General features: G+C 42.8%; 1 protein-coding gene across 1 annotated transcript; it reads left to right on the forward strand.

Moving 5' to 3' along the window:
- Window positions 1-7,900: 7,900 nt before the first annotated feature.
- PLEK (pleckstrin) lies at window positions 7,901-25,109 on the forward strand (the record flags this gene model as incomplete). The annotated part of the gene is made up of 9 exons (XM_081997498.1): window positions 7,901-7,948; window positions 11,570-11,725; window positions 16,977-17,158; window positions 18,411-18,502; window positions 19,240-19,424; window positions 21,106-21,210; window positions 22,908-22,991; window positions 24,040-24,109; window positions 24,970-25,109. 9 exons carry the CDS (start codon window positions 7,901-7,903, stop codon window positions 25,107-25,109), a joined length of 1,062 nt encoding a protein of 353 aa, XP_081853624.1.
- Window positions 25,110-26,337: the final 1,228 nt, after the last annotated feature.

The raw sequence follows: 26,337 nt of genomic DNA on the forward strand, positions 1-26,337 counted from the left end.
CGCTTGTCGCCGGTGGAGGGGGCAGGCTGCGGGCTGTGTGCTCGTCTCGCCCCCTCCGCGGAAGGCGGCTGGCTGGAAGAGGAGAGCGAGGCTGCGAGGGAGAGGAAGAGGAGGAGGGAGGAGGAAGAGGAGGGGCTGCTGGTTCCCAGCCGGCCTAGCCCTTCCCAAAAGCAGCGGATGATATATTTGGGTTTTTTTCCCTCCCCCTAAGCGCGGCGCAGCATCTGGCCGGCGGATGCACCCCCGCATCCACCTCCCGGCTTCGGGACATTTGCAGCTGCTCAGATTGCAGCGTGTTTCCAGGGAGTTAATCCGGCCCCGATTAGTGCAGCCTTAATCCCGCCATTCATCCCGGAGGTAGCACGGGGGGGGGCCGGGCCGAGCCGGGCGGGCGCCGCCGCCGCTGTTCAGCACCACGGGCGCGGACAGCGCCGCAGGCGGGGAGCGCCCCGCTGGGCCCCTGCGGCCGGCGGGCAGCGCCGCGGGGACTCGTCGGAGGGGACCTCCCCTCCAAATCACCCTGCCGACCCTTCCCGCGGGCTAATCGAGCCCTCTGGTGTGGGCTGAAGCATCTGCATAGCGGCACGCAGGAGCCAGAGCTGCCTGAGAAGGGAAGGGAGGGCGGACGGCGAAGACGCTGCTTTTGTGGCTCTTTGCCCTCGCTGTACGGTGAAAGGCTTTGGTGAGTCACCATGCCGAGACTGAGAGTCAGTTTCTCGCCCGCTGAAGTCAACAGTCATCATCAATATTTGGCTCAGGGTTTCTGCTGGGATTTTTTTGAATCACTTTATTGCAATTTTCTTATTTTAATAGAAAAAGTCCTACTGTAATTGCCGTATCAGATCAGAATCTCATCTTCTTAAGTCTAATATTACTCTTTACCTATGTCTGGTACCATTTCTTCAAGGAGAAAGATATTTGAAACTGGAAGTTGTACCATAATTCAACTCTCCGCAGGTCTCATTCCCATCTAACAGAGGTTGCTTTTAACCCAGGAGCAGGTTTGTGCATCCTTTGTATTCTTTAGTATTTGTTCTTATTTGCTGTTAAAACTGCAACATTCTTATGGCTGACACAGGACTTGGGCCACAAATATATTTTTTGTTTGATTGGACAGTTTTGGCAGAGTTAATGATTTTGTTAAGAGAATTTTACAGCTACATGTTGTGCTGGACCTGACTTTTTCTTTGTTTTTCTAAAGCTGGGAGGTATACATGGTGGTAAAATGTAGTATTGCTAAGCCAAATGGAAGATACAGCATTACCCAGTTGCATTTCTTTGTGCATGCAGGCTAGTGAATTAATTTTATTGTGAACATTAAGAAAAAGAGTACATTCTGCTAAAAACTTAACCTCTGTAAAAAAAATCCTACTGTATTTGCCTTGATTAGGTATCCAGCTGAGAATAGGCTACATAATGTGTCCAGCCAGCCAGGTTTCCACAAAGATGAGGGCAGGGCATGATCCCTGCCTCTCAGAATGGTGTATGTAATGAGTTTTCTAATTAACATCCTACCTTTGATAGCAGTCACTGGCAGCAGGGACTCCCCTATAGGGAAGTTGTTACACAACACAGTCATTGCTTCTCCCTCTGAACAGTCAAGAGTGAAACAAATGCTATTAAAAAACCCCAAACATTTCCCTGTGTATGATGAGGTGGTGACATTATCAACATTAATGTATGAGAAGTATCTTTTGGGCTCGTCCACCAAAAGTTAGGTAAAATGAATCCCTCCAACCATTGCTGAGGTCAACAATGAATGGTCTTTAAAATATCTTGGAAGTTATCAGACAATCAAGTGGTATGCAGAGGTTATCAGATGAGGAAGCAGCTGCTATATGTAGACACCTATCTCATAACAGTATGGCTCCACAAAAGAGGACTACATGTGCATTTCTCCCTATCTTTTTTGCTCATTGCAAGAGAATTCTCATTTTTTGTTACATTCAGCTGAAACTGATGAACTTTGTGGCTTGCTGAAAGTTTTGCTTGCAGCAATTCCCACTTCTGTAAGTTTAAATGTAATTCAGTATGAAATCACAGAGGCCTTACACATGGGGAATCTGATAGTATCACTTAAAGTGGTGTGTGAAGAATAATGACCATTGCCAGGGATCAGTTTTACTCACTTCATGGGCCAGACATATCATGTTGTAGTAAATTGTGTGTTAGCTGAAGACATTGATTGCAATTAGTTTCCCAAGTACATGAGAGGTCAGATCTATAACGAGGTTTTTTTTCCTTATTACTTCTGCCTGAATGATCATTTTTCTCTGGACACAGCTTAGGCTGTGACTTTATTCCAGACCACTATGGCAAAAAGTGGCAAACATGAACTAAAAAAGCATCATATTATGGATTATGTATGCATAGGCTCAGTAACTTTTACCATGTGAAAGTAAAACGTGGTGAGAGTAGAACATTTACGAAGAAGGGATTTTAAATGTAGACATCACTTTTCTTTTTATTGATTTGATAACTTGACATGCGTTAGTACAATTACTAGTACTAGTACTGATCCTAGTAGGTGCCCTTTATCAGTGTAGATCTGGGAGGTTAGTTTTGTTGCTGCCCACCTTAATGGCGCTGACCAGCCTTACCTGGGGCCTCCACCCACACGTCTGCCCCTGGGCCCTATTTCAGCTCAGCCCTGGGCCTTTAGTCCCTTCCTGAGGTATTGCTTAGGAGTGCTGGTCTCCAGTTCTGCTACAGACATATCCAGCCCCGGATGCTGTTGATCTTGACCTGCAGGCTGACTACCTGGCTCGACCTCAGCCCATGCGCATGGAGGTGCCTGATGCTGTGGGCTACCCCCTCACTGAAAGTGGTGGGATGGGCCCTGGCGAGAGACACCCATGCCCTTCCAGTCCCCATGGGGACTTTCTATGGGTCCCAGCCCCCAAGCTGCTGCATGGTTGCCTGATGTTAATTGCTTGATATTCTTTAGGGAACAAAATACCTGCAGGGAGGAGGCAGTGTCGTTTTGCCAAGAGCACAGAGCAAATGTGCTGATGTTTACAAGGTTCAGAGCTAACTAGATCATCACAGACTTGGGATAAGGTCCCATTTCTTCTAAGCCACAGCAGTAATTTTCTTCCAGGAACAAAGAGATAATTTTGCATCTATTCCTCTGTTCTTTACACCTACATTTGAGGGGTGGTGGCTGGAATCTTTAATGTCTTTGTAAAACGCAAAACTGCTTTTTGGTTGGTTTTTTTTTCAGTTCTTCAAATCTACCTTTTATTCCCCTGGCACCTGAGGCTTGGCAGCCTGTTGTCTGGAGTCAGCAAGGTTAAGTTAAACTAATTGCCTTCCCTTGGGGCAGGGACATTGCAGCACTTCCTTGTGCCTTGGCAAACCCCTTAGTACTTTAAAAGGCAGTGGTGAGCTCCCTCAAGTGAGTTGCAGCCAGCATGCTCAGCTGCTTTTATCTCTCTTTCTTGCCAGAACGAGGAAAGTCTTCTCATGCTGCAGCTTCATCCTCCAAGACCTCTGTCTTGTGCATAGGCCTTCCCTGCTGTGGCTACATCACCTGCGTGTATCTCTGATGGGGAGCTACTGTAGGGGAGAGGTGAGTATGTCACAGGTGAGGTTGGATGCATCCAATGAAAAGTCAGAGCTAATACACAGATAAGGCATGGCCTATGCTTTGTGCTGGTCCAATTTGTCTAGAAAACATTCCGGAGAAATCCATTTGGTCTCTCGACTGCATCCACTCAGTATGATCTCTCTATGCATGATGGTATGTCAACTGCATAAGCTTTTCAGTATTACCATTTATGCATGCTTTCCCACTTAGACTTAATGCACTAATCCTGCTGCATAGCTCCACAATAATTAAATATATAAAATGTATCTTGAGGTCAGGCTGTTCATTTATGATGGCCAACCCATAGCATTTAAATTCCAAGGCGATGTGGATAGTACCTGTAATAGTCTTTTCATGCTTGCCCCTCTTTGATTCCTTTCTTGAGACAGTGCTAAATTTGGAAATGTTCCGGGTTTGGGTTTCTTTTTGAGAAGTGGATGCAAAGCCACAATCTCTTATTCGCTAAAAATAGCCATGTGTGTGATTCCACGTGGAGTGAATTGTGCTGAGACTTGCACCTACCACCTCTCAATTTAATACTGTAATTCTTTTGAGACCTCTGCCTCTGTGTGGACGTGAGAAAGGGTTTTACTGAACTATAAGCTGGACTGGGTCTTTATCACCTTTGCAAATCACTCACTTTCTTACTTTATTATTTTTCCCGTGTAGACGATCATTTTGAATGTGTAACATTTGATTTAATTTCCCCTGGAAACGCAGCTTGATTTGCTGGAGATGCATATTTATGGAGAATTCATGTGCTCTGTTACAGATGGAGTGGGCTTGTGGCATTTACAATGCAGTGAACATCTTTGAAGAACAGCTATGCAAGGGCTAGTAGAGAGAGCAGTGAAGCTGATGTAACAAGCTGAGAAACTGCCTGTGTTCCTTAAAAGCTGACGCATCTATTTGCAAAGATATGGTTCCAATTTTTGGTACAAATACCCGTAAGTCTCTCGGCTAGATCCCTTGCTCAGATAAATGTGGCTGATAGCTTTTTTTTTTAATGCTTGCAGGAGTGGACCCTGAAGTAGCAGAAAAAGCTCAGATTTTTTTGAGGAAATACAGCAGCAAGATCTTCTGTACAAGGAGAGATCACTCGCCAGTAAACTGAGCTAAGATACTGAGATCTGTTGCAGATTGTGCTATTGTGACAAATGTTGCTAATGCAGCATCATGCAGCTTTACCTACTTTGGACAGAAATTGGGGGAACAGGGTAAGTTATAGCATGTTTCCACAATGCAGGTTACTTTCTTTTTCTGCCAGACAAAGCTTTATCCTCCCCTTTATGGGGAGCTAGAAGAAATAAAGCTCTTCCTCTCTCTTATGCCTGGTGCTGCTCTTTAGGTATGGCTGCACAAAGATGACATGCATCAGCAGTCCAGGCTGTCCCTCACACCTGCCACGGCCACTATCTGGTTAAGGACCATTTTGTTTCACATGAATGATTTAGCTGATCAGCACATTTCTGCCTGGGGGAAGATGAAGTGCTGATTCCCCTGTGGTGATGTGTGATAAATGCAACCAAGCTTCAGTGTTAAAAGAAAAAGACTGTTCCAGACCCATAAGGTAGAAGGGCAAAAGGAATAGCTAAACTTTGAAGATGAAATAGAAATAATATAGAGAAAAGAAGTGTTATAAAAGTTCTTGCTTCCAGCTAATATTGGATGGAGGTAATTTTGTGCTTTGACACAGAGCTGCTTAAGTAGCTAATGGTAAATTCTGGAATCATTGGCTTGGTGCCACTGTGTCTAGAATTGCATTTCACATCTCCAAGGGCTTTTCATGCAAGTAAATGAGAAACTGAGCTTTTGCAAAATTGTGGAGTCAGCATCCTTTTCTGTTCACATTAAACTACTTTCTAGTATAAGGTCATATAGATGTTCTATTGAAGCGGATCTGACCCTGGACATTTCATATCATCAATTTATTGTGCAGGGCCCTATCATCCTGACTCAGCATAAACACTGAACCTGCAGGAGCAGGCCAGCAGGAAAACCTGTGGAAAGGCTGCCTACAGGGAGGAAAATGCTGGCAGATTTTTTGTTGTTGTTCCACATAAGCCCTTCCAGCTGGGGAAGGGGTTTCCTTTCCTCAGGTCTGAGGGGCAGCAAGTTAGAGACAGAAGGAAAAGCAAACTGTGAGCCAGTTCTTGGTCTCTAATGCTTGTCCCAGGCTCTATAGCTTTATGGACTCAAGGCAACTAATAAAGGAGAGTTTGGCTTCCAGCAATACAGTGAAAGGTATTTAATTTGAGTTGTCATTGTCTATGACCTGTGTTTTTGGATTATCGAAACGGGGCGGGGGGGGGGGGGGGGAAGTGTACCTTTTCCTAAAGATGGAACCACTGGAACGAGAGGGAAAAGAAGGAAATAATTTACTTTCTTAAAGCAAAAGGAATTACTGACCAAAAAAGACATTATACAGGAGGAGCCTACAAGCTCCTGAGCCCATCAGGCATCATTTTAAGGCTGGTGGGAAATGAAGGGAGCCTTCCCAGAAATAAAACTCGGAAATTCAGTTAGATCATCTCAACTTTGAAATGCATCTTCAATTCATTCCAGGCCCTGGGACTGGTAGGAAGTTTCTTTACTGTAATTGTGACGCAAAGCTTTTTGATCACTTTTTAATGATAAATTTTTACTTTTAGCTCAGTTTCCAAAGAGCATGAAGCTTGTATTAGCTATGTGTGAGTTTCTGTGTCTCTAATAATTTTAGAATCTGTTGGCTGATGTCAAGTACACTCGTTAGCCGGAGAACTGGAAAGCATATATTGAACCTTTGGTTTGCAAACTGCCTAACGGATGATTGGCTTGGTCAGCAACTAGGGCCTTTAATAGCAATCAGATCTCACAACAGGATGTTTTACATGAGCGAAGGAACAACATACTGAGAGACTGTAGGTTCTAGGAACAAAACCTGAACAACTAATAATACGTAAAAGCATTTATTGTTTAATCTTTGGGCAGAATGCACTGTAAAGTGTATAGACTGAGATTGCTGGTACAGGCAGGTGCTCTACCTAAAGATGAGGCTGGAGGGGTCATTTAAGCAACAGCTAGTTGAGAAATATCTGGAAAGGAAAATCTCCGTTCAGACAGTGAGAAACAGTCAGCAGTTGGGACAGTGAAGCACTAATACAGAAAACTGAGGAAGGAGTGGAGGCTCATCTGTGTGGGAACCACTAAACAGGCATCAGTGAGGAACGGCTAGGGAAAGTCTCTGAGGGCTCTTCTAATCTTTGGATCGTCTATCGTGGATGTTGTCAGACTTCTGTATACTTGAGTAAAGGCCGAGACAGAGTCAAATAGAGAACAGGAGTTTCTGTCTGTAGAAAAAGTCCCTGTCTGAGGATCTTTATGAGTGTCAGAGATGACAGAGTAACCCTGGGCTCAACCCTTATCCGAATGGCCTCAGCTGTAAAAGTAATTTGGAATATTGGGCATGGGAGAATACTTTGCTCTTGGCAATGCAGCAGCCTCCTTATTGCCTCCTATGTACCACCACCCCTTCCCTCTATATGGGGAAGAGGGATTGTGACTTTGGTATATATCAACTTCTGGAAAATTATGGTTTTGCCTTACCTTTTACCAAATACAGCCAAATTAGCTCTGCAGCAAGTAAAGGATGCTTGTAGAAAATGATGTTCTTTGGTGCTTTATGTAGTATGCTGGTCTAATCCATTTACGCCTGTTTGACAGGTAACCTCTTTGGGAGGCCTCACCATCAGACTCCAAAACCTGATCAAGCCTGATAAACAGATTTCTTGTATCAGCAGAGGGCGTATTGTCATTAACTAAGCCCTCCAGCTTGCTGCCAGGCCCCACGTGCTTACCCATGGCAGTCAGACTTCAAAGGTGGGATGAAGTGACAGAACCTGTGAGTTGGAAACCTGTCTCTGAGATCCTTTCAGCATGCACCAAGCAGCAACACGGTATGCCACCCTGTTTGTTGTTTTGCTAGAGTTCATGTAGTTGCAGAGTGGGCCTGCTTTCTTAGGATTGGACACTAAAATGCTTATTTAATTTTCCAGGACTCTGTCATCAAGGCTGGCCGTATTTGATACAGTTAAGCATTTTGTCGGGCTGTTGCCTGTTCTGTCAGAGGCAAACTATAAATAAACATGTGCTTCTGCGTTTCCCTATCTCTCACTCTGTAAGAGGAAATGGGCTTGTATTCATGTGATTAGCAGGCAGAGGAACTTGTGAAAGTGACACAGCTGTACTGTAAAAACACCAGCCCACAGACTTTGCTGCCAGAGGAACTTAACTGCCAACACTGATAGACCCGAAAGCAGGATTGCCTGAGACATGGAGCGAGAACCGATGCGCATAAGGGAGGGCTATTTGGTTAAGAAGGTAAGTGGGCAGTTTTGGACTGAGTGGAGGAGGAAGCTAACTCTGAACAGGTTGGGGAGGTGTAGAGAAACATACTTGCATTTCAGTTATTAAAAAAAGGATCACTTTTTCCAAAAAGAAAAGGCAAATGAATAGAATTCCTTGAGCAGTAAAACAATGTGGTGTTAGTGACTATAGAGGTACTTGGTAGCAGTTATATCTTGTCAGAAGACTACATAAGGCATGTTGCACATCTCAGGTGTACCTTTAGATCAAAAGATTTGTATTTTTATTAAGTAACCTAATGCTCTTAGTGGAAGCTTGGCAAAACAGGTAACAGCTTGAAATGGCCACAGCCTACTCGATTGCACTTAATTGCAGAGTTAAACATAAAGGAAGCATAGTGAGATTAAAGAGATCAGGTCACCTTGGCCTAGAGACACTGTGTGGGGCCATGGGCACATCCCCTCTTTGGGAAGGCAGTTGCTGCCCCACAGCAACCTCTGCTCTGAAGCCTTTTGTGGTAGAGCCCATAGGATAAGGCCTTGACTTTCATTTAAATCCTTAGTCAGATCAGTCTGGCTTAAAGCAGCCTAACTAAACAGTGTCAGTCCTGGAGCAAGAGAGGAGCTACTCCTGTGGTGTCTCTGCTCATCAAAATGAGAATTTCACTCATTAGAACAGCTGGCTGGAGGGATCTCTAATCTGGGACCACTGTTGTGAAGAGGCCACTCCTCAGTCTTATTTCTACTGACATTGAAAGGAAGTAAGTTCATAAAGTAATCACAGAGCTGCGGTGATGATGTTGTCATGAGGAATGAGAGCACCACGTTCGTGCAGATTGCTGACCTCTAAGTTCCAGTGGCCTGTTATGTAGAGCAAGTGGCTCACGATCTGTATTCCTCCATGATGGGGGATTGCCTGGAAACTAGACACTGGGACAATGACAAACTGTGTGCCTGGCTGGGTATGCCAGGGAAAGATGCATACAGATATGCCAGTGTCAGTCCTTCGCATTCCTGTGGGTGCTGGGTTCTCAAAAAGCAACTGCTAAAGTTGCAATCGCAACAGGGAAGTGGAAATTGTGCCCATTTCCTAGAACAGCCTTATAGGTGGCTCTGTCCTTACAGAGTGAGCTTATCCTGGTGGTGAGGAGCAGCAGTGTGCTAGAGGAAGGACTGGAGGGCAAAAGGAGCAGAACATACAGATCAGATGGGTACCAGCTGTTGGATACAACAGTGAGGCTGCTGTGAATTCCATAACCAGAGCTTTGAGCGAAAGGACGAGCATGCGTCTGATTAACCTTAGCTGCTAATTATGTACTCTCCTCATTTATTCCTGTAAAATGAAACCAAGGATTTGACCTCCCAAAGGAGTCATCCATGCAGCCACAGCTCTCTTTTTTTGGAGAGTGAAGGCCATTTGTCACTAACTTTCTCCTCTTGATATTTTTGTTAGGCTGGGGAACAGTGCTGTGCTTGGGGTTCGGTGCTTTAGCTGGGACATTGTGACCTCCAGTAAATGTGGATTCAGACTTCAGTGTTGATTTAGGTCAGCTTAAACCTCTGTTTGTATATTTTTGGGGACTTTGTATCATCTGAGCACAAGAAACAGCTAATTTTCTAATTCTGTAGTGCTGCAGATATTATAAAAAGAAGTTGTTCTACCAAAGGGAAGTTGTGTGTGTTTTTAAAGTGGCTGATGATTTCAGAGAGCAATTCAAGGAACACCCATCTGTATCTGCAGCCTTTGGAGTAGGTGTGGCAATTTGAGTTTTAGTCCAGGAAAATCAAATCCAGCATATTGCTTGCTTGTCTTTCATGAGATGTTTTAGATGAGAACATGACCATGATTGGGTTTGCTGATGGTGTGAATCTGAGACTGGCAGTCTAATACTGCTCCGCGGTAGCTTCCATTGGCAGAGACTGGTCTTCAGGAAGTACTGGACTTATCTGTTTAAGAGCAGAAGTATTGTAACCCCTAAACAAAAGGAAATTGCAATAGTTCTTGTCTTGGCTCATCATCTTAGCTGATTTCTTAGCAGAAAATCAACCAGTGGGTCGATCTGGGCTCTCAAAAAATGGTAAATTCTTATGGCTTATTTAAAAAAAAAAAGCCCTCAAAAGAAAGCAGCAGTCAACCCATATGTGGTACCCAGATGAGACTCTTTTTTTGTAGCTCCCTCTTTAGCTGGATTTCCAGAGAACCCCCAGGGCAGCACCTTGGCTTTGGAAGGTAGCATTCATTTGTGGGGCACTTTCTGCTTCCAGTGAAGGCTGCAGAGGCTGGAAGCAAGTCCTGCTCCTAATAAGATCTCGGCTGACAGTTTTCCTTCCCCATCCTGTAATTGAATATAAGGTCCAATTCAGAGGGGAAAGGGCCTTTCTTGAAGGTAGGGCAGCAAAAAAAGATGTGACAGACAAAGGGTTCATTTGGGGAATAATAAAAAAAAAGACTCGGTGTGTTTCTGTCCCATTCCCTTCTGCAGAAATACAAAATGCAAATGTAACTGACTCTGCCCAACTCTCAGGTTTAACAAATCAAAACAAGCCATTTGCACAGCACAACAGTGGCTGCCTTGCTTCTGTCTGCAGCTTTAGCATGGCTCAGCCACCATGGTCTGAGGAGGACAGGAATGCTGTGGATAGAGTTGTAGGAGTGGGAGGATAAATTTAGGTATCTCTTGGTAACAGAAAGAGCAAAGGAAACTAATATTTTTGAAGGATGGCCTCTGATTTGGGGCCTGCAAATCTTGGTTGTGCTTTGGTAACTCTTCAGAGGAACTGATGGTATTCAGCATATCTAAATGTTCATTTGGCTGAGCTGTAAGTCACTTGGGTATCTGGGATTTTGACCACTTTTGAAGCTGGTTGCAGGCAGGACCAGAAAGGTCATCTAGCTAGAGTGCAACAGTCTTGGTAATTTTAGCAGTTAATTGTGCTAAACACAGAGAAACAGGTCATTCCTCTCAGAGTCCCTGAGAGTTTTGCTGTGTGCTTCACTATATGTAGGATCTGGCTCTATCTTTATCTCTGTATTTCTTGCATCTGACAGCTGTGTTTCAGGAATAGGAAGTAAAAGCTTTAGAAGTTGAAATGAGGCACTTCAATTCCTTACCACAGCAGTTGGAGATCTGCAGCCTCAGACTCTACAACTGTTCATTACTCTTACAGTTTGTTCTTATATGTCTAGAAATCCTCTGAGATGTGTACTTTCTTATCAGACAGCCAAACCTTAACAACTGACTGTATAGTAGCATCAAGTCCTAAATATAGCACTAAATGTGCCAGTTCACATCCAGAAATTTTGAGGATTATTCATAATATTGCCACTATGTCATCTTCAAGACAGTGGTTGGGACTAACTTATAGTGAAAAGAAACACCTGCTGGGGCAGGCAATGCGATTTTGGAAAAGCTTGTGGGTGGGGTGACTACAAGGGGAAATTAAAGGTGGTCAGAAGAATAACAACGTTTTTAAACTGCATAGTAAGATGGGTGCGGCTGTAGTATGTTCCCCGTGAGACACTAACTATAGTTATTTTAGTGTCAGTCAGACACTTCCTGGAAGGTCATATCTTCAGTGGATATCATGTGAAGAGTGATTTATTGAACATAATATACACGGTGATTTATTGATGCAGGGCAGCATGTTTAATACCTGGAAGCCAATGTGGGTCGTGCTCTTAGAAGACGGAATTGAATTCTACAAGCGGAAGGCTGACAACAGCCCCAAAGGGATGGTCCCACTAAAAGGAAGCTCTATTAGCAGCCCATGCCAGGATTTTGGCAAAAGAATGGTAAGTACTTTTTTTGTGACAATGATTGAGAATATACTTATACTCCTGAAGGGGCAAAATGCTGGTGGTTACAGATTCCTTACCCTCATCCTAGTGGCGACTCTCACTTGTCTTAGAAGGTTACAAGCAGGCTTGGACTTGTGTGGTATTTGAAAGGTGTGACTGCTCAGGAAAAATTCAGGATACTTCAAGAGGAACAATTCAGAAAGTGATTTTTTTTTTTTTTTTTTTTTTTTAAATCTCTAAGTCTGTCAGAGAGCAGAGCTAAATTGTATTGTTGTGAGGACACTTAGCAAATGAATGGTGCAACTCCTGGGTTAAATATAACTCTGGCAGCCACAGAATAAAGGTGTGGGAAACTATTTCTGTGAGCAGTAGAAGCATTTATTTATTATCAAAGAGCAACAACTGGCTTGCTGAGACAGGAAGGAGATAAATGCTGTGACATGAATGCCCAAGTAAAGCTGTAATTCCAAACCTTTCTATTAACATTTGGTAACTACCTGACACCACACACTTCATGTTTGTGGAATCTATATTAATCACATACTGCATTGTTACTTGTAGGGATTTTGGAAGTAACTAAGAGTCACATCTATACTCATACAGAGAGAACAAAAACCAAAACTGATTTAGAGGAAGTAGTTCAAATGTTGCCTACACATTTGGGGCCTCTAAGGTCAAGGGTAGGTAGCACAGTACGGTCCCAATTTCGAGTGAAACACACAGATTGCTATATCCAGAAATTCAGAGTCTTACTTGACAGAAAATAAGATACAGGAAGACAAATGTACAAGCGTACGTATTTTGTTACAGGATTCCTGAAAAATAGTTGTTAGTAAAACAGGATTTCTAGTATGAGGAAAGAATCATATCTTTAGTCAGTCGTTTGTTATGTTAGCAACTTGGTTTCATCAAATAGGCATTATACCCCCAGGTTTTCTTCTGACAAAGGGGTACTCCAGAATCTGGAAGATTATCCAAGTACAGTTTAAAGAAATCTACCACAAGGATGTCTCACTAGAGATAAAAGTCTCTGAGAGCATTAGAAAAACAGAAAGCGTGCATGAGAGAGCAAGCTTCACTTTCTCATATGAGTAAAGCGAGGAGAATTATACCTGTCCTTTGGGTTTGTGGTAAGTGGAGTCAGGGTCCCTGGTGTCAGGTTTGGACCTGCTGGCTTTTCTTTTCCTCCCTTTCTTTTTTTATATCTTCTACTTATTTTTCTTTTTTTTTTCTTTTTTTTTTTGTTCTTTGTGCAGACCCCATATCTATATGGAAAAAAGTTGATTCTTGTGGAGTCTTTTTAGACTTACATCTGTTAAGAAAAAGAGACTCAACTTAAAAGCTCTCTTTGAGGCAGTACAATAAAAGGATTGGGCAGAGAATAAAGATTGCTGTTAATTCTGTGCTGAGTCAAAGCAGCTGTAGATGGCTGCTTCTCCTGGGAACAAAAGGTTTTAGAGAGGCATTACCTTGGAAATCCCACCCAGGGCAGGATCATCAGGAGCTACCTGCTCTCCCTAGCTCTCTCTAGGTACTGCGAGTTGTCCACAGGAGGAGACTATTATCATGCCTGTAAGGAGAATTACATGATCATGCATTCCCACCCCATGCCCATTATAGGTTTTTTGATCCCTGAGCTGGCAAGGGTGCTTGTCTGACCGATTGAGAAGGGTTTGAGATTAATAGCTGGTCAAGCCCATTTACTTATTGCTAACAATTCCTGCCTGAGCCACTCTTGAGCGTGGCTGGGCAAACCTTGCTGTTCAACCCCTGCAACTTCAGATCTGACCTTCTGCTTCAGCCAGCATGGCTGTGTGTCAGAGCTCTTTGTTACAGCTCTTGGCTTTACATCTTTTGCAAACCATGAATAATAAAGGTGAAGCATAATTATGTCTAGGGACTAGAGCATGGGGCAGGAACATTTAAATAAACAAATAAAGGAACATAAATTAAGTATATCTGCACACATTTGGTTCCACTTCTGCTGATTTGAAACCATGTTCCTACATTATCTAATTAACAAGCCTCAGCACAGTGCTCCTTACTCTATACATGAGGTATAATGCTTGGGGAGAAGAGTACTATGTTCAAGAGTATCACAGATTGTGCATTATAATGATAGAAATTAAGGTTTTCTTACAAAGCATTGCTTTCCAAACAGTTTTGCGGGGGGATTTTGTTTGGTTTTTTCTGGGTTTTTTTTGTGTTTCACTCCCACAGAGGCACTGACATCAGTATTGGTCTACAGAAGTTACTTGGAAATGTCAGTAACAGTAACACATTTAACAATAATGGAAAGATAATTCACCAGCATAGCATTCTACAAAATAGGCAGAGGGGTCTGAAGTATCCGATGTCTGCTGAAGGCAGAGTGAGAGAGATCCTTACCTGCCCAAAGGGTTGCTTGAGGATGTACCAGTTTGCAGAAGATGCATTGCATCTGTATCGAAGGGTGATGAAGTCTTTGAGGATCGTTCCTTTGACTGCAGCGAGTTTTACGTTATGCTTCATTTTACATTATGAGTTTACATAAGGAGTTTTACATTATGTTTAATTTTAGTTGCTGGGACCTTTTCTGAGGGAGAATAGAGGAAAAAAAGGAAGGGTGTCAGACCTGGGGGTTGAGGCATGCAAAACACCTTTTCATAAGCAAGATCTGATGCAGAGTTTGCTGAAGTCATTGGAAGCGATACAAACTACTTCAGCAGGTGGTGGAGCAGATCCTCCTTATTGAGTTGGTGAGATCATTCTGCAAGTCTATAGACCAATAGCCCTGGAGTTGTATTTTCTCTTAAAATTTGTACTGTTCAGTCAAAACTGCAACATGCTTATTCATATGATAATGCCATCACTGGGATTGTTCTTACAAGTAGTTACTGTCAGATATGATGAAACCTAAATTTCTACATGTATTCCTTGAAAATGTAGTATCTTGATTTTTTGTATCTTACACTTTAGAGCTTTACTGTGCTGCTGAATCCAATGCCTCTGCTTTCCATCCTGCCTCCTCATTGGTTATGTGCCAAAACATATAGTTCTTACTCTTACAGGAATTATTCTGGTTCTTAGTGGTTTGCATACATTTCCTTCATAAGGCTAGAAATGAAAGTATATGTGCAGGACAGGAGTTCTGTAGGGTGAAAAGTGGGATAATTCTCATTAGGTCAGTTTACATCCAGTCTCATACACCTGGGCCCAGTTTGGAGCAGGGATTATTGAGCCATGATCAGACTTTTATATTCATCTAGTTGGATTTCAACTTTTTGAATTGGCTTGTGTATCGGCATAAAGGCCTAGCTTGAAACCTCAGAGCACATCACCAACACATTTTGTTTATTAAATCAGTTGCAAAAAGCAGGTTCTGAGGGGAAAGGAAGCAATCTTGGGTTTGTTAAACAGAGATAGTCTGTTCCAGAAGAGGCTGCAACTGCATAGTTTGAGATTTTATTTCAAAATGCATTCACCACTGTTTGCTGTTCTTGATCTGAAGTTTGATCGTTGCTTAATGTGATGCTAATTCTGCTGTAATTGTGCTTTCTCAGTTTTCCCCATGGCTTTCCTGTGGATAGCATTATCATGTATGGTTGCTCATAATCAAATTCATTTTTCCTAACTTAAACTATTTAAAATGTTGGTGTTTAGTTCAGACTAATGGTCTAATTTTCTCAAAAGCACAAACAGATATGCATCGTCAGAGGGAGACTTGGTCAATTCTAGAATTGGAGACTCAACCTCTTCACCAATTTCAGAGGAAGCCTGGATGTCTAGCTTAGTGGCCTAGCTTTCTAAAAGCTACAGTTAAGAAGAAGAGCTCTCCCAGTCTCCTCTGTGTACTGGAAATGAAAACTCTTATTTAGAGTTTCACTGTATGTTGCTTTTAATCTCTTTGACTTTGAGAATGCTGATTTTTTCCTTTGGTAAAAGCTTCCTTTAATGCTTTGATATTTCATTCCGTTAATCTGGTGTGTTAGCATGACTCTTGGATATTTGGATTTGGAGAGATCTGTCTGTTTGCTTTTCACATGCACCGTACATTGATTTTCAGGATGTAGCTCTTTACTGTGTAATAGAAAAGGTGAGTGGAAGTATGAAGAGTGTCAGAAAAGAAATGGTTACTTTTCTGTCTGAAATGGATTTTTGAGGAACCACTGCTTTGTAGGTTTAAAATCTGTCTTCCATGGAAGCCAGTGGGACTTCTGCACAATTTCAGGGTGTCAGAATTTTTCCCATTGGCAGCAGTCTGGAAGATGCATATTAGAGATGTTCAGAAATGTGCCATTTACAAACACGGGCTTAAGTAGACTCATTCAGTGTTTTGATTTCATTGCTGTAGATTCACCATTCTGCTCTTTGTTGATAGCCTCTGCCTCACTTGCCCTCATAAAGCCATGCTGTTTGCTTGCTGACTAGCCTGTCATTTTTAGATGCCTGTTGAGTCAGGCCCTGTTGTATTTATTCTAATACAACTACAGAACAAATTACAGTTCTACTTATGGGGAACTACATTTTAGAGGAAGTGGAAAGCCTTTGCCTGAGTAGATCCAGATTTTCCATCCAAACGATCACTGGATGAAAACAAGGTCAAACGGTGTGAACTTTGTGGTGTTTTTTTTCAGGTTGGTCTTATTTTTTTCTGCTTAATACTACCTTTTAAAAGATCTTTTCTCATTTTTTGGGAAATACAGTCTTTCTGTTGTTGCTAGTGTGTTTAGATAGGTAGTGACCGTAAGGTGTAGCCAAGGGTTGGATGTATCGTCTCCTTACCAAGCCCTTAAAGGTTTGCTAGGCTGCAGATGTGTTCAGCTACTCTCCAATGTGACTGTGACCTTTTCTCCCCATGTGAATCAGTAGCTGAGCAACACGATGTGGGTTTTTTTCCTCCTGCAGACTGCATCTCTCTAAACATTAAGACAAAATTACACCCACTGTAAGCCTGCAGGGGCTGGGCACTTCAGCCTTTCAGTTGTGTTGAACTTCCCAGCAAAAGTTGAAATCAGCAGGTATATCGGTGCCACTGACCTTGGCTGTACTAACAATGTCGGGATCGCTCACATGGAAATAACAGAGCCAGTTACCTGCACTACCTGTTCATGGTTTTCTTTGGAGTTTTTTCAATTTAACTGTGGCACTTTCCGTAGTCCCTTAGGCACAGGTAGGCTGTATGTTGTGGTGGTACTAGGTTAATCATGCCCAACTGGCTACACCAAAGTAAGTTTTTAAAAAAAACCATAATTTATCCTTCTAGTTTGTCTTCAAGCTCACTGCGGCCAAGCAGCAGGACCACTTTTTTCAAGCTGCCTACCTGGAGGAGAGAGATGCCTGGGTACGGGATATCAAGAAAGCAATTCATTGCATAGACGGAGGCCAAAGGTTTGCCAGAAAATCCACAAGAAAGTCTATCAGACTACCTGAAACCATCAATCTGAGGTTTGTTCTCATAGTTCTGCTCCTCCACTTACTTCCATCTGCAGGCAGTGTGCCAGATGTGTAAACTCGGTCTAGAAGAGCTGTGAGCATGTCTGTCCATGCCACCTCTCTGGTTTCACTCAGAGTCCTTTCTGCATGACTAACAGTTTCAGAGCGTACAATGTGGCAGCAATGAGCTAGCGATCAGAACTGGCAAGATCCTTTTTAATACATCATCTTTTACCAAAACATGCTTATTTTTCAGAGGATTATGCTCTAAGGAGATTTCTGAGCACACTGCAGTACAAAAGGAGACCCCAGCCACAGTGTGATTCTTCCAGGAGAGGCATTTTTATACAATATATAATTTATTGCAAAAATATTTTAAACCTTTTGTTTGCTTTCCAGAGAAATGCTGATGTTAGCCTAATTTTTGAATGGTGAGGGGAGAGTGGTGCCTGCCAGAGAACTTGGAACTGGAAAGGGAGAAGAAGAGATAAAGGGCACACACAGGAAGCCATCTGTTTGTCAGTACTTAAAAAAAATTAAGGACAACTTATTTTTTGCCTCTGAGCAGTAAATACCAAGATACAAACGAGCCTGCAGTGCTCCTTACAAGACAGTAAAACCACACAGGGCCAAGATCCAATTAAATCTGACTTCACAGGCTTCAGCAGAGGATCACCCTGACTAACAGGCCAAAGGACTTAGCCTGTGATATTTAATATTTGTCCTTCTTGTCATTCCAGAGCTCCAGGGAATTACAGTTCTGAGCAAGTGAAAGCGGGTAGAAGGAATGAAGCCACAGCCAGGGTTCACTGAGGTTACTTAGGGCCTCTGAGAGCACGCAAGCTTTGGAGGTGTCACAGTGACAGGTTTTCTGCTCAGCCAAGGACATTTGGGGGAATGTAGCACAAAGCAGTGAGCCTCCCCTATTGGCACTGAGGCTGTGGGGCCCTGTGAAGGGGTCTCAGCAATGGCTGTTCCCCTGTTCACACTACAGTCACCACAAGCTGTTCCATTCTCAAAATATGGGGGTGTGGTGAGCCATTTGTGCACCCCCCTCTGCTCTTGCAGCTGTGACAGCGATGTAGTGAGGCCTCCAAGGCTTTGCAACGTAAGTCTTTCAGGAGATTAAACTAAGCCATGCTATAGCTCTGCAGAGAGCAATATGCCACCAAAACATGAAGTCCCTGTGAATGACAATATTATTGTATGAACTGGCTAAAGCTTTTTATTTGCTAACAGCTTCTGTGGTTATTTTTATGCACAGTGCTTTGTACCTCTCAATGAAAGATCCTGAAAAGGGAATAAAGGAGTTGAAGCTGGAAAAAGATAAAAAAGTGTTCAATCACTGCTTTACAGGTAAGGAGCTCTTGCCCCTCTTTTCCATACAATAAAGGGAACTTAGAGCTGACAGACTAAAGATAGATCAAGCAGCTCTAAGCTCTGTAGAGCATAGAGAAGTTTGAGAAGAAAACTTGGCAGATATTTTCTTGACCAACACATGAGGTGCTCAAAGGATGAAGCTTGAAAACTTGTTCAGTTATGGCCATGGTAAGCAAGAGAGGAGGAAGAAATTTAACCAGATTGAAGTAGATGTTTGTAGAAAGTTGCATGAAACACTTAACTGCAGAAGAATTAGTCCTTTCTGAATTTTTTGTCAACAAACTGTCACACTAATTCCTGTCCTGCTCCAAGTCAAATCTGTAGGTGCTAGAGTCAAAAGTCTCACCCTGTTTCGACAGCGCTGTGTCAGTAACATAGCAGCTTGGAAGACTGCCTTCTCTAGGCTTAGCTGTCCTTCGTACTTTCCCCAGTCCCTGTCCCTGAGGCTTCCCAGCTCAGCCCTGCATCCCTTCCCAGTAATCTTCTCCCCCAGGTCCGGTGTTCAAGAGTGGTACGGGCCCCTGCCACCAGTCAGGTCGGCTGTACCTCACTGGATGACCCAGGCACTGTTCTGGATGAGCTCTCTGCATTGTCACTAAGATCATCTTTCAGGAGATGGATGAATAGACGGAGTAGTTGTTGCCTGTGTATTTCTAAGCTTCTTTGTGTATGTCTTGGTTTGTGGCTGATATTGTTTGTTCCTCTGTAAACAGGTACCTCTGTGATTGACTGGCTGGTGTCTAGCAACTCCATCCGAAACCGCAAAGAAGGTCTCATGCTTGCCTCTTCCCTCTTGATTGAAGGCTACCTACAGCCTGCAGGGGATACGTCTAAGGTTGCTGCTGAGGGACTGTCAGACACCCCCTTCTTAGATCTCAGTGATGCCTACTATTACTTTGTGAGTGTTGTATTCTGGTTTTTTTTATTGTGCCAGACTTGCTGATGCTCTGCTTTTCTCAGGCTTCTCCTTGGGTTTCTTAAGTCCTGAAGGAAGGCTTGTGCAGTAATAGAGAGATACACGTTAATTGTCTTTCTCTACATGACACTCAGAATGAACTGGCTCACTTTAATATTTGTAAGCAGGACTTTTTTTTTTTTTTCTGGCACCCTTCTAAGTGTGAACTGAGTGCTGAGATCAAGCTGAGTTCTTTTTAACTTAGACTTTGTTCCAGGTAGTTTCACCAGCGACCAGAATTTAGCCATCAGTTTCCCTGATGATTCAGTGGAAGGGAAAAGAGTAATTCATTATCATGGGTCTTCTCAGAGTGGCACAAGCTACAAACCCATTTTTGTGCAGAGCCATCAAATCTGACTCGGCGAGTGCATGTGTGCGCACACACACACAGAGCTTGCCTGTGAGCAGAGAAGCAGAAGTTTTTAATATCTGCCAATAACGCCTGTCCTGGGTAGCTTACCCAACCTTTTCAATTTGTTGCTTCATATTCTGTAGATTGATTTGAAGAACTTGCAATATCACAGTCACAGTCAAATAATGTTTTAAAGATGTTTGGCTTATGAACTTATGCTAACAAAAAAGTATGCCTTCTGTCAAGTAAAATGCTTAGCTATTACAATTCTGTTTACATTTACCACATAGAATCACTCAGCTTCAGCAAAATTACTCTCCCATTACCTCATTTGTTTTCCTAGAATGTGTCCCTGGTAGGGAGACTTTGCCTGTGCAGCAATGGAAGCAGAGACACCACTGGTGAAGGCAGTCTTGTGGCCATCACAGTTCCTGGCTACCTGGGACACTTCTCCTAGCAGCCCATGTGTGCTTTGCTTGCTTTCAGCTTTTCTAGCTTAATTCAATACCAATGTGATGTGAGGAGGCCACAGCAGGTCAATATCTGACTTGCTATCATACTTGCTGTCAAGTAGGCAGCACGAACATTTACTCTACGCCATAGAATCATTACCTACATTTATGTCACTTGATCAGTGTAAGGTTTCAGTAAATAGCATCACAACTTACCTGGTGTGGAATGAATGTGATGCATGGATCCTGAGACAGCCTGTGCTCACTGCACACATCACAGCTATAGAAAATTGCAAATTTCAGAAACTAGGGGTAGTTCTTGTTGTTGAAGACAGCCTAGATGGAGCATTTCTTCTTCCCAAATTCTAAATGGTTGTGATAGATAGAGGAAGAGGAAGGGTATGCTGGGTGCAGGGATGGCCAGCCTGGAGTGTATTGGCTATTCTGGCATTGCTTCATATGAACTGCTGTCTGTGCCTTTAAAAACCTGTGACATCAGAAGATTGAGGCAGGCTGCCCATCATGGAGGAAAGGTGATACCAAGAATCATGGAGAATGGAGGCACTGACATACACACAGATGCTCCAGCTGTCTTCAGATGCCCTGAGACCCATTGGTGTAGTCCTACCTCACACTGAAATGCTTGCATGGTGACTTGGAGACCTCCTCAACTTCACCAGGGGATTTTTCCAGTAAAAGCGTTGATTTTTTTGGTGGCAAAAAACAGGGTGGAGGGAAGCCAAAGAGAAGCCAGATTGGTATAGATACATAAGCATGCAGCAGCTGTGCAACTTCTGAATTTTCTCTTGTGGTCATGCAGCCAGACAGTGGATTTTTCTGCGAGGGAAATTCTAGTGATGATGATGTGGTCCTGAAAGAAGAATTCAGAGGCATAGTAGTCAAACAAGGATGTTTGCTGAAACAGGTCAGTATTGCACATGTTCCATCCTGTCACTGGGATGATGTTGCATGGATACAAGATTACCCTCTTACATCTAAAATCTTTAGAGAAGAGAGAAACTAGCCTATGCCATCTCCACGCTTGACAGGTTTCATCTCTGTCCCTCTTGCCTTTGCACAAAGAATGCTTGCTGTAGCATGGCATCAGGGCTTTTGCCCAACATTGCAAGGTTTATTGCTCTTACTACGAAATAAGACAGTTTATAGTTTTAATTAGCAAAGAGTGCTGAAGCAGGAGATGTGACATTGGTGCAATGAAGAACTGAACTTGGGTAAAAAGGCTGCCAATCCAGTGTCCTTCTGGACACACAACTGGATTCAGTTGCCAGTTTTCACAGGCCTTTTCAGCAACCTAAGCAAAGGAGTCCTTTCAGTCACTAACATTTGATCCTGTCCCATCTGTAAGACGGAAGATAACAGTTTGCCTTCCTTTCCAGCAAAACTTTAAGCAATACGGTGAACACTGTGGTAAGACCCTTGCTTTCTGAGGCCATCGTTGCAAGCAGATATTGGTGAACTGAAGGCAAGACCAGGATTCTTCAATGAATAGAATATTTTCAGGAAAGGACTGACAATGATCATCTGTTCCAGCTGCTTGAGCACTTCAGGGCTGACCAGATGTTAAAGCATGTTAAGGGCATTGTCCAAATGCCTCTTAAACACTGACAGACATGGGGCATCGACCACCTCTTTAGGAAGCCTGTTCTGGTGTTTGACCACCCTCTCTGTAAAGAAATGTTTCCTAATATCAATTCTGAACCTCCACCATTAAAATATTCCTTGGGAGCCTAAGAACTTTTTGGTGGTGCTCACATGTATTTCTCTTGCTCAGCCAGATTACTCAAAAGCAATGGAAGAAATTAGATGCACATCTTTCTGCTAACTTTCACCCTGCCACATTCATATCTGCCTAGTTAGTAAGAGCTTCCTTGCAAACAGCATAGCTACTTGAGAAACTTAATATTTTGACATGCTGAGAGGAAGTGATTCATGACAGTCTTCTGCCAATGTTAATCTGGATTTGGTCACCCTCAGTGAGTTGTGGATCATTGCTTGGAAGTGTAACTGCTTCTGCTGAGAGGGCTTTCAGTAGATCTAGATTTATTCCACCCATCATTTCAGTCTTGAAAACAGGCAATGAGGTGTCTACGTCCGTATCGGAAGGTGGTGTTATATTTCTGCTTGAGCTCCTCAGCCGTGAACCTCTCCAGGGTGCTTAAGGCAGATAAGCCGTTTTTGTTGTTGTTGACTTTGCAGGGAGAGAAGGAGCATCAGCTCATTCTTGCCAATAGTTCAGGGTACCTTCCTGCAAGACATTTTGCAGCCATGTTCTCTGGCAAGCATTTAAACCCAGTTCTCACAGACCCCATGTGAATGTCATAACTACCAGACTATGAGACGTGCTTAGGGGAATCTCCCATGTTGCAGCTGTTCTGCTTTGTACAAAAAATAAAGAGAAATGAGTGTGATAGCCCAGTTGTTGTGCAGAACACTGGGATGCAGAAAGGCCACGTTCAAGTCCTACTCCAGTGAATATTTTCTGTAAAAAATATTCAGCTTTTTCCCTTTTGTATTTGCCTGTTCTGTCATGTGTGGGTAAGCTGACTGTAAGCGCTTGCAGGCAAAGCAGTTCACGACATTCCTGGTTTTGAATTTTCCTAGGGACATCGGAGGAAGAACTGGAAAGTGAGAAAGTTTGTTTTAAGAGATGACCCTGCATATCTTCACTACTATGATCCTGCTGGAGTAAGAGACGTTTGGTTTATTTCCCTGTTTGTTTTAAAGCCAATGCCTTGTAGAAATATCTGAATGGAGTATTTGCACAGGAGTGTGTGATAGGAAAGACCAAGCAGAACAGTGGGGCTATTTGTGCTCACACAGCCTAGCCATCCTCTGCAAAAGCAGAGTGAAGGGTGCTTTCTGGGGCTGTGAAGTCAGGGTGGCAAGTGCCACCCAGACCTGGGAACAGGTAACGCTGAACTGTGCTCTCACCTCCCATCTGTGATTAATTAGAATTAATGTGTGCTCTCACTTGATTAAAATGAACTAGGTCATAAGTGCAAATGAACACAATACAGTCATTTTGCAGTTTATAATTGAGGTATTTTCTGTGTCAGGCTGAGACATGGCATTCCATTTCTTGCATAATTCTAACAGGCCAAACCCTGCCCTAAGAAAGGAAGGAGCATTGCCACAGGCAAAACCTGCCCCCCAAAAGCTGGCATTCAGGTAGATTCAGCCCACAGGTTTTATTTCATCCTGCATTGCTGCAGGAGCAGTGCCGTTGTCGCTTACAGGTACTTTATGCTGTCCCCTTTGGCAGAAGCAGCCTAGACACACTAGAGTATCGACACGGAGGAGTTTCTGACCTCCTTATTCTCAGCTTGCCTTTCCTGTTCCTGGCATTCCCTCCCAAAGGGCGAAGGTGTATCAGCTTATAGGGACTGCTTCTTTGAAACTTATGCCAACAAAAATGCATCTTCACCCATTCTTTGACTATCACAGTCCCGAAGTGCACAAGAGGCCAAATTGTAAATAAGAGTATAGCTGCTCTTGCTGCTTCCAAGATATTTCCAAGATCTACTCTTTTTCTAAGAAATTTTCCTTTCTATTTACTGTGACATCAAAAGAAAAGTTATAGTTGGCCCCAGGCTTATATTCTTCTTGTACCTTTGTTCAGGTCATGCTAAATACTCTGCAGATCCTGAATTCCAAATACCCAAAGAAATTCCGTGTTTATTTGCGCGCACCCCCCCCCCCCCCCAATTTAATTTTGATTTCATGTCCTCACCAGGGAGAAGAACCACTAGGAGCAATTCACTTGAGAGGCTGTGTGGTGACAGCAGTGGAAGATATGCCAGACTGTAAGGAACCTTACTGAATGAGCTGTGTAATAAGTTTTGGGTACATTCTTTCAATCTGAAGTGGTTTTTACTCAAAAGCAGTCTAAAGCAATCTATGTGCAATGATTCAGTAATTCTTCTAGTAACTAGTCTCTTTTGCTGTCTTAATTACTGGAGAAGGATGCTGTGGTAAAGGTAGCAACAGGGAATCTTGTGTTTTGTCAGTTGTTTAAAGAATGTGTGTTAGGATAACTGGCCTTAGGCAAAGTAAGCTGAGTTTGCTCTTTTTAGTTGATGAATTTGGGATGGTAGCTTTATGTTAGAAATAGTTATGTCAAAAAATTATTAATGTTCACATTCCGTTCCCTCCCAAAACTAGAAGTTGTGGGAACAGCAATGGTTAAGTGTTGCTGCAAGGAACAAGAAACACTCATTCCATGCATTCTCCTCTCTGTGGGAGAGGCAGCCTATCATGCCCAGCAAGAAGGTCTGTTGGCATCTTGGCACCTGCGTAGTCTGTGCTGGCACGTATGAAAAGAACCAGAGATTCTGGATGTGACATGAACTTAAACATCTTGTTTTTGTAGTTGGCAAGGCATTGGAGGGTTTGGGGAATATGACCTGTCTGCAGGATTGCAGATCCCTCCATGACTGGAGATCAATTAACCAGAGATTCCTGAAGGTGAAATGTGCAGAACTCATGGGTTGTTTCTCTGAGAGAGACCTATCTCATGGACCCAATCTTGCAATCTGTTTGTGAAGGCCTGATCAGGCACAAGTGTAGAAAGGAAGGAAACCCCCTTAGAGTGTGTAAAGGAAGAAACATTGTAAGTACAAGACTTTATTCTCTCATAGCTGACTTCCTCATTTGTTCCCTGTAGCCAAGAAGTATGATGTTGACAACATCCTCTTTGAAATCATCACAGCAAACGAAATCCACTATTACTTGCAAGCAGCCTCATCTGCAGAGCGTACAGAATGGATCAAAGCAATTCAGGCAGTTGCTAGGACTGGAAAATGAAGATGATCTGCCCGCGAGAAGACAGACAACTGAAATTAGTTACTCAAAACAAAACAGGAATTTTAGCATTTTACTGAGAGGAAGCAGTATTATCCAGAAAGGTGTCCTAAGGTTTGCGGGTTGGGGGTGAGGGTGGGTAGTAAGTTTCAATTCTATAGTGGGCACTAACAAACTAACATTTTTCCCCTTGTGTTACAGTAATATTTTACTAAATTATAGCATAGAACATGCCATATTAGTGTGTGCTGCTTAGAGTAATCAATCTACCTTGGGAAGGTTGTACCTTACAACTTTCTTTGCTGCCACAGCTGATAGTGTGAATTTCACCATAAACAGGGGACAGTTGTGTCACTGACTGTGAGGAACTCAACTAGTCACCTACCATTCTGCCTGTGTTGTGCTTCAGTACCTTCAGATATTTCAAAATCTTCCCAAGACAAACTGTACACTTTCTTCTTTACAAGATCTTTTTACTGCTTGTTCACCTGTACAAGTAACGCGATAGATTTAAGGAAAAACATCAACTCACTTGGAAACCTGATTCACTCCTTTATAATCCTTCATTGTTAAGGAAGGGAAGAATGCAGACAACGGTGGAAACACCTTGTGGAAAGCAAGTACAACTCAGTGACAGCGGTATGCAGAAAAGTCTCTTCCACAGTATTTCAAACACAAAGCAATCTCAGTTCAACATCTTTATCACCTGATTTTGATCTTTGCTAAATTTATCCACAAGAATCTGCTCTAGGACCATTGTTAACCTTCATTTAGGTCACCAAAGCAGTTGCTAGGGTGTCATGTACTGCTAATTTGACCTGTACTTGAATTAAGAATCTTACAGGAGAAGGGAAAGGATCCATGGATTACTTACTCGAACTACTGATTGAAGTGGTTTTATTCAAGATTTTATTTTTCTTTTTTTAACTTCCAGCAACATACTCAGTCCTTGGTTCTGTGCCTTAGTAATATAAGAGAAACTTTATGCTTGCTGTAACTGAAATAAACATTATTTGACAGGGTCAGTTTACCTGATCAATCCTTATATTTTTGTCTGAGTGTATGTATCAAACTTCTAATTCTTAAACTTTAAGCAGGAATTGAAAGTCAAGTTAATGTCAGATTCTGCATGTAGACTGTTCCTGAAACAGAATGATGTTTCTGAGTGCAACTTCAAAACTTTTAAAACTCTGTTTGTTGATCTAATAAGGTACGTTATCCTTAAGAATTC

The sequence above is a fragment of the Phaethon aethereus genome, assembly GCF_964289735.1.
Source record: "Phaethon aethereus genome assembly, chromosome: 3".
NCBI lineage: Eukaryota > Metazoa > Chordata > Aves > Phaethontiformes > Phaethontidae > Phaethon > Phaethon aethereus.